This window comes from Sinocyclocheilus rhinocerous, unplaced genomic scaffold (genome assembly GCF_001515625.1).
Source record: "Sinocyclocheilus rhinocerous isolate Xijiao unplaced genomic scaffold, SAMN03320098_v1.1 scaffold278, whole genome shotgun sequence".
NCBI lineage: Eukaryota > Metazoa > Chordata > Actinopteri > Cypriniformes > Cyprinidae > Sinocyclocheilus > Sinocyclocheilus rhinocerous.
The window spans coordinates 208,462-216,819 of NW_015664178.1; the positions used below are offsets into that span (position 1 = coordinate 208,462).

At 36.5% G+C, this 8,358-nt stretch overlaps 1 protein-coding gene across 1 annotated transcript in view; it reads left to right on the plus strand.

Annotated features, from left to right (window-relative positions):
• Window positions 1-4,362, plus strand: part of LOC107729663 (vasoactive intestinal polypeptide receptor 2-like) — a 31,933-nt gene extending 27,571 nt beyond the window's left edge. Inside the window, exons 10-13 of the mRNA XM_016540312.1 lie at window positions 572-663; window positions 983-1,118; window positions 1,636-1,677; window positions 2,556-4,362. Of these exons, the coding sequence (XP_016395798.1) occupies window positions 572-663; window positions 983-1,118; window positions 1,636-1,677; window positions 2,556-2,723 (438 nt within the window). The 3' untranslated portion in view covers window positions 2,724-4,362. The remainder of the gene's footprint in view (window positions 1-571; window positions 664-982; window positions 1,119-1,635; window positions 1,678-2,555) is intronic.
• Window positions 4,363-8,358: the final 3,996 nt, after the last annotated feature.

The window sequence follows — 8,358 nt, forward strand, 5'->3', positions numbered from 1 at the left end:
TTGTTTCTACTATCTGTCTGATGGATTCAAATTAAATGGAAATGAAAGATGATCAATTTACATTTGAAGTTATGCATTTGGCAGACCAAATCTAACTTTTGGAGCATTCAGGGCATAGATTTTATTAACTTGAATGACATTAATGTTTCTAGTGTCATTTTAAAGGCCAGATCAACTCCTTAAAGGGATAATTTAGCCAAAAATGAAAATGTTGTCATCATTTTCTCACCCCCATGTTATTCCAAACCAGTAGGACTTTCTTCTGTGGAACATAGTGAAGATATTTTTGTCCATCCAGTGAAACTCAATGGTGTCAACACTGGACCTATTATATTGAGTTTCATTTTATGGACAAAAAAAATCAAATAATATTGGTTTAGAATGACTTAAAAGGGTGAATAAATAAATAGTGACAATTTTCATTTTTTTGTTGAATTGTTCCTTTAAGACATTGTGTTACAGTGTGTGCAATAGTCCTGTAATCTGGTTCAAGTCTTACAGTCTGGATAATGTCATTGTATAAAAGAGGAATGATATAAAATCTTTTTCTTTTCCTTTCTGTGTTCTACAGTTAAACTTTATTCTGTTCATCAGCATCATTCGAATCCTGGTTCAGAAACTGAGGTGTCCTGATGTCGGAGGAAACGATCAGTCCCAGTACAGGTATCGCAAATGGATGCCAACTAATATTCTATTCTGCAAACAGGGCATCGGCCACCATGGTTGAACCCTCTTACATGCTATTCAGGTCATAGCTGAGATCTCCTTTTTAAATCTACCAGGAGTTGCATTCTAGCATGAATTTCAGAAAAATGGTTGGAAATGGATGGCTGCTTTCCATTTTTATCCAGGTCTTCCACTATCTATTGTGCACTGCTAAATGTGTATGCATTGAAATGGGGGTGAAATATTTATGCCGTGAGTTTTTGTTCTGCTGAGAGTGGCTCGTTGGAAATCCTGTTACTCCTTTTTCTGTTTTTAGGAGGTTGGCCAAATCCACACTTCTCTTGATCCCTCTCTTTGGCATCAACTATGTTGTTTTCGTTTACATCATAGATGAAGATGGAGAGATGGAAAACTATAAAATATTCTTTGACCTTGGTCTGGGATCTTTTCAGGTGAGGAATATGCCTAAATGTGTCACTAGTGATTATATATATCTACTTAAGCATTCACTACCGTTCCATAGTTTGGAGATTTTTTTTGATGCATTAAATTCATCAGAAGTGACATTAAATACATACATTGTTACAAAAAAATATATTCCAAATAAATACTGTTCTTTTGAATTTTCTACTTATCAAAGAATCTTGCAAAAAAAAAAAAAGTATCACGCTTTCTACAAAAATATTACACTGAAGACTGGAGTAATGGCTGAAAATTCAACTTTGCCAACACAGGAATAAATTACATTTTAAAATATATTAAAATAGAAACAGTTGAGAGAAACAGTACATTTAAATTATAATACTATTATGTAATTTTAATTTATTTTAAATTATAATAATATTTCACAATATTACTGTTTTTTTTCCCCGAATAACATGAAAAAATCTTACCAACCCCAAACTTTGGAACGATATATGATGCTTTATCAGTGTTGTACCACATTAACTCTTTGTGTTCCATTCACAGGGCTTGGTGGTTGCGATTTTGTACTGTTTTTTGAATAGTGAGGTTAGTCTGCAATTTTACTGACCTTTGATGCATCTCACTTTAGCTCTATTCCAAAACCTGAGCTGCTTACTGCCTACATAGGCAGCTGATATTCAACTGTTATTGAATCTCATAAGTGAGCAATTTGAAAAACTTTACGTAAGCAGCAACACAAATAGTACTAAAAAATTACAAAAATACAACCACACATTGGGTTATATAATAATTTTCATTACACTGAACTTTTGACAGTGCTTTTGAGTATCAGATGACATTTTTATTTATAATCAACTTTTTGTTTTCAATTAAATTCATCATTGAATTGTTTTTTAACTGAGCTTGTCTCAATGCATTCTGGCATTGGCATCTTTATTAATGGTACATACAGTGCTTCCTTTGAATTTGGTCAAAACAAGGTATTTTAAAAGGCAGTATGATAAAGTTACAACACTCTTCATTTCTGTGCATATGATGCCTTAAAATGCTACCTCAGTTCAAATCAAGTTCAGTTCAAATGCTAGTTCAAATCAACATGAAACATTCACAACCCATTTTACTTCTTTATGAGACGTGTTTCTGAGTGAAAAAGGAGATAAACATGTAGGATGAATTGTTTGGGTCTTGCAAAAGTTGCCTCTGTATGAAAGGTGGTTGAAGGGAAAGGCATGAAAACAATTTTTTTCCTGAGGCAGAGCAAGTTTAATTAAATTCTGATGAAAGATTACAAACATTTGTTATGTTTGCAATAATAATGCCCTGAATCAATTACAATAAAACTAAAAACATATTTTGAGCATAAATTGGTTCAATCTTGATTTCATGTTGACTTGCCACCCTGTGTGTGGCTGTGCTAATGCTAAAGACCATGCTAACAGATGCTATATTTGGCTGCTTTGCAGGTCCAGAGCGAACTCAAGAGGAAGTGGCGGAGTTTGCGTTTAAAGCGTTACATTGGTCGTGACTACCGTCTGCACAATTCGTCCATATCCAGGAACGGCACGGAAAACATGGCCCATCGGAACTCCAGAGCCCAGTCTTTCCTACAGACCGAGACCACTGTGGTGTGAGACATCCAGAAGCGGCGCTATATGAATCATGCTTTTACTTCACTGCCCCTCAGCTAACAACTTCAAAAGCTTTAAGCTGAAGAGGACAACGCTTTCTGAAGCATGAGATTGACATGCAGGAGACACAATGAGGATTCAGTATCTCTGAGGCACAACACTGTTTTGTCAGTATACAATGCAAAATCTCATTTCATAGCAAATTTAGCAATAAACCACCAAAATAGCACATTAAATCAAACCTCTGTGGGATAGTATTGGTGGCATTAAAAACTACAATTCCATTTTTGCAGATGCTGATTATATATACATTGCTCTTTTTAAAGTCTTTCATTGCATTAGGTTCAGATTATATAATAGTGTTATGTAAATGCTACTTAAGGCCCACAGCAATTTTCTTAGACGTTCATGGAGACGCAGCACCATGCTATCAACACATGAAAACTCAGCCACCTCACCAAGAACATGTCTTGAATGAATGCAAGAAGTGGGTCACCTCTATGCCAAACTCAAATGTGAGGTTTTATAAAGAGGACATTATAGCTGGAGGCGTCCACATTAGCCAGGGACTCATTTCAGGAGAGTATGTCTTACTTCAGATACATGTTGAAACTGAAAAGTCAGTTGTGCATTCAAACGAAAAATGGTGATTGTAAGAAAAAGCAAACATTCTTGCACTGATATTGAACTGTTCTTGCATCTACAGCATTTCATAATGTCATTTTGTCATTATACTACCCCTTGGATTTTTTCCCCCTCTTATATACCTTGAAGAAAAGCCACAATATGAGAAAACGTGAACTGAGATACAAGATTATATAAGATATGTATATTCTAGCACGTGAATGTAATTCATTATTGTCTGAGGAGATTCAGTAGTCTTATGAATGAAATGACAAATATGTGGCATAAATATTTAGTTCGCCCACAAAAAGATGTCCAGTGATAAACCAAACCACGACTAGCTGATATTACTCCACAAACTCTTTTATTTCCACTGATCCACTGATCAGTCATTTTAATAGGTGTTGATGGTGTTTCTGATTATTTTTGCTTTTGTGTTGCTCTGCCTCACATTGTCAGGGGGGTTGGGGAATTGTACACTGCAATGAATCCTGTGGTCTGTGCTCTTTCCATTCAACTGAAAAACAGATAATTAATCCAGTAGACAGTTGGATGCAGATTTAGGTCAAGTGAACTGACAAAACAGTGAGTGTGAGGGCATATGAAAGTGACATTTCAGTGTGAGCTGTGCTCTGCGTTATTGTCGCGAACAGATTCTGGGAACTGCAGTCCAGAGACTTCACAATGGATTGGAGAGGAGATCAGATCTCTTACAGCCAGGCCTGAAGAGCGAGAGGTCCCCGGGACACCACGTGCGAGGTTGCATTCATTTAAAGTGACAGATGCCACGGACTGGGGCATTCAGCATCATTATCAGATGGTCAAAGGGAGAAGAAAAGATGGAGCTTTAATTGGAGCTGGCAGAAAGGAATTGTGGGTTGTCTGAATTAAATATTGGAGGGTTTCCGAGTTTATTGTGTATGCCTTCATTTTGAAAGACGTCATGGTCTGTGAAGAATCTGGTGTGTTTGACAGATGCATTTATGATGTAAAAAATATGTACAAACAGAGGCCATAATGTTGTACACTTCTCTTTTATCTGCAATGCTTAATTGGAAAATTGGTAAGTTTTTGCGGTTCTTACATTTTTGCTGAATGTTTCTTGTAAACTGTATTGAGATTTTTCATTAAATGTGAAAGTTGTTTTTGAACTGTTTTTAGTAAGTTTGTGCATCTACAAAAAATGTGTAGAAACAATTTTCACTCAGAAATGGCTAAATTTCACAATTATTACAAAGAAACACAGCAAGTAACAGTGAATCAAATGCAAAACTTGAAGTAGAAAGACTAAAATGGTATTTTTTTGTAAAACATTCTCCAATAATCTTTATTTACAACTGTAGTGATTCTTTTTTGGCACCACTAATGTAGCCGATTTAATTTGAATTTAATTTTCAGCACATATTCAGTTAATGCGCTAATTGAAATGATTTAATACACCAAAATAATTTGCTAGTGCAATTTAGATAACATTGGTAGGGTTTGTTTTTATGGATCTTGGGAACAATAAATGAAATGTTAAAAACGGACCAGTGAAATACGATTACACTTCTCCCTTGCTGATCAACAGATGAGCTTCACCATCAACACAGACGATATCACACGCAGATGATGTTGTTTTGACTCTTTTCCTGTTCTATTGCTGTCTGTTGTCGTATCACCTTCCTGTATCCTCAAAAAGGAGTGAACATGCTTCTCCTTGGAGGCACACAGCAAAAAGTGAGAGAGAATAACAACTCTCATTTTCATGCTGATGGCCTCCACATTCACAGTTCTTACAATTCATTTACAAAGCACTGTTTCTTCATGCAACGTTTACATGTGCCATCAACTCCATAAAAACAATTGAGCTGACAGAATGTCAAATGAAATTTCATGGTAATTCACGCAGCCTGATTATGGAGTTTCGTAGCTTTCAGTGTAACAGTTTGGATGAAGATGAGGCCTTTGGGCCAGCTTTCATGGACATGATGGTGTCCAGTCTGGGGAATAAAGGATGGCACACTGCCATGGCAGAGATGTTCCAGTCTTCTTGTCCCATGCTCATTAGTTGCATTTGTTAATATACAAATTCATGCAATTAACTAATTTTTGCCCAATCACACCAGTGTTATATTAGTATTATTTATTAATATTTAATTAGCTTTTATTTTTTATATGTTCAGTTGTTTATTTTAATTGTTGTTTAAGTTTTAGTAATTATATACTTCAATTTTTTTTAACCCATGATTTCTAATTTTCACGTTTTTTTATTCACTTGCCCTCAGGCCATCCAAGATGTAGATGAGTTTGGTTCTTCATCAGAACAGATTTGGAGAAATTTTGCATGATATCACTTGCTCACCAATGGATCCTCTGCAGTGAAAGAGTGCCGTCAGCGCTGATTAAAAACATCACAATAGTCCACAAGTAATCCACACCACTCCAGTCCATCAGTTAAAGTCTTGTGAAGCGAAAAGCTGCATGTTTGTAAGAAACAAATCCGTCATTAAGGTGTTTTAACTTTAAACTAGTTTAAATATGAGTCCATGAGTCTCTGTTGTCCTCTCACATCAAAATCCACTGATATATTTGTTTAGAACTGTTTTGGACTTTTTCCGCTTGTAAACAGTAGGCTAATTGTATCTTTGCATATTTCTGTCCTAATTCAGCCATAATGACTTTTTCACTGGATAAAGCAATATTATGGACAGAGGACTCATATTTTAGCCAGAACCAATTTTTTTGAAGTTAAAAACAAATTAATGATGGATTTGTACAATGGATTCAGTACAAACATGCAGGTTTTTGCTTCACAAAATGTTAAAGGGATAGTTCACCCAAAAATGAAAATTCTGTCATTAATTACTCACCCTCATGTCGTTCCAAACCCGTAAGACCTTCGTTCATCTTCAGAACACAAAATAAGATATTTTTGATGAAAGGTGAGAGCTCTCTGACCCTGCATAGACAGCAACGCAACTGTAATGTTCCCAGGTCCAGAACCGTAGTAAGGACATCGGTAAAACAGTCCATGTGACATCAGTGGCTCAACTACAATTTTGTGAAGCTACGAGAATACTTTTTGTGTGCAAAGAAAATAAAAATAACATAATTTATTCAACAATTCTTCTCCACCGAGTTACCGTCTTCTGCCATTTTGGAGAGTATCCAAGAACGTATTCGATCAGCGTTGTTTACGTTCGGAGGAGAAAGCGCGCGCATGAACGTATTTTCATTTTGGGGTGAACTAACCCTTTAATTGAACTAAGCCTTTCATTTAACTGGAACACCCAGTTAAAACACTCAGAATACCTTAGCAACTGCATTGCAATTCCTGGCACACACCAAACTACATTGTGGCAGTAAGTGCATGCACAACCCATATTTTCTTCAGAAAATGCAAAATAAGCAAGTTGAGAGCCACAATTTTGTCAAGGGATTTAAAAAAAAAAGTTGTGCTAATGTATTCTTGTCACAACTTCAAGAAAATTAATAAACTAAAACTTATTTGCCTACATTAGACAACCTCAAATGTCTGACTTGCTAATTAGCACCTGTGCCCTATCCCTTCACCCGAAGAATCTCCAGATGCTTCACTTTGGCAATGATCCATCATGATTCATCCTGACTTATCAGTGCTGTTGACCTCTGTGCCTCAGCTAAATCATTTGACATGGGTATTAGGCCGAAATGACATGTATCCAATCCTGTGACAGGAGGCCTGTGGATGTGGTGACCAGTGAGTGGCTAGAACCGTGTGCTCAAAAGCCAGCGAAGTGGAAACCTCCACACACTATACTCTTGGGAACTGCGAATCTGCTTTCAGAATCCCTGCATCGGATGGAAATAGACCGGCATTTCAAATGTACACTGACTAACTTACTTACTGGTATTTTTTAGCTGGGTGGCATGTGCTTTAGAGGGATAGAAATGGCCGTTTGGGATGCTATGACCAGTCACTGACCCCTGTTCACACACACAGTGTCTGGGAGTCTTTGAAAATATGTTGTCCATTAGGAACAGCTGTACTTATCAGTTAGTCCTCTGTTTGTCAATGTCACCGCACAGTGAGAAGTTCCTTGTGTTCATCAGTCAGGACGAGTGTACACCATTAACTGTCCCGTTCTCCTCTGGCCTCATCGATATCTCCTGCTGTAACAGAAACCTCTCACTGAGAGCTTGTTCTTTTCTGAGTGGACGTACGTGCCCAGGTCAGTCAGGAGTGTATATGTTGATATTGATGCCCCAAAAAAGTAAAATCCAAAACCAACAAACATTTTCAGCAAACATGTTCATATTTATAACTGGAGATATGGCATTTGTTTACCCATACAAAAATGCTGGGTTGGGTACCATGATAGTATCCGACGGTAATACTATGATACCTTGATATACAGTATACTGTGGCAGGGCTGTACAGTGCGACATATATGTCGCACGTGCTACGAAAAAACTGGTCTGTGGTACAGAGTGATTACCATATTTTTATGCTATGTTTTTACATGGTACTTAAAGAATGCCGCTGCATTACCATGGAAAACAACCGGAATTTGTGGTATTATCTTGGTACATATACAAAAACTACAGTATTACCATAGTACCAAGTCCATAATATTAACCTGGTATGTGTCCAAAAACATGGCAATACATTAACTGCTACCTATTTTTGTCATATTTTTCTCAAACGAGCAGCATTAGTTAGTTGGTTTGACAATGATGCTGTGTTTTACATTGTTCTCAAAGGTACTGTAAAGAATATAGTACCATTATATTATTGTAAATGCCCAAAATTTGTGGTATTAGCTTGGAACATATAAATATATGGCATTATCTTGATACATATCCAAAAATGACAGTATTAACATGGTAAATGTTCAAAAAGCATGGTATTATCTTGATTCTTACACAAAAACCATGGTATTACCATAGTACATGTCCAAAAATGTGGTATTGCCTTGGTACATATCCAAAAACATGGCATTAAATATGCAACAAAAAAAAAAAAAACGGAGAGAGAGTATTATTTTGGTAC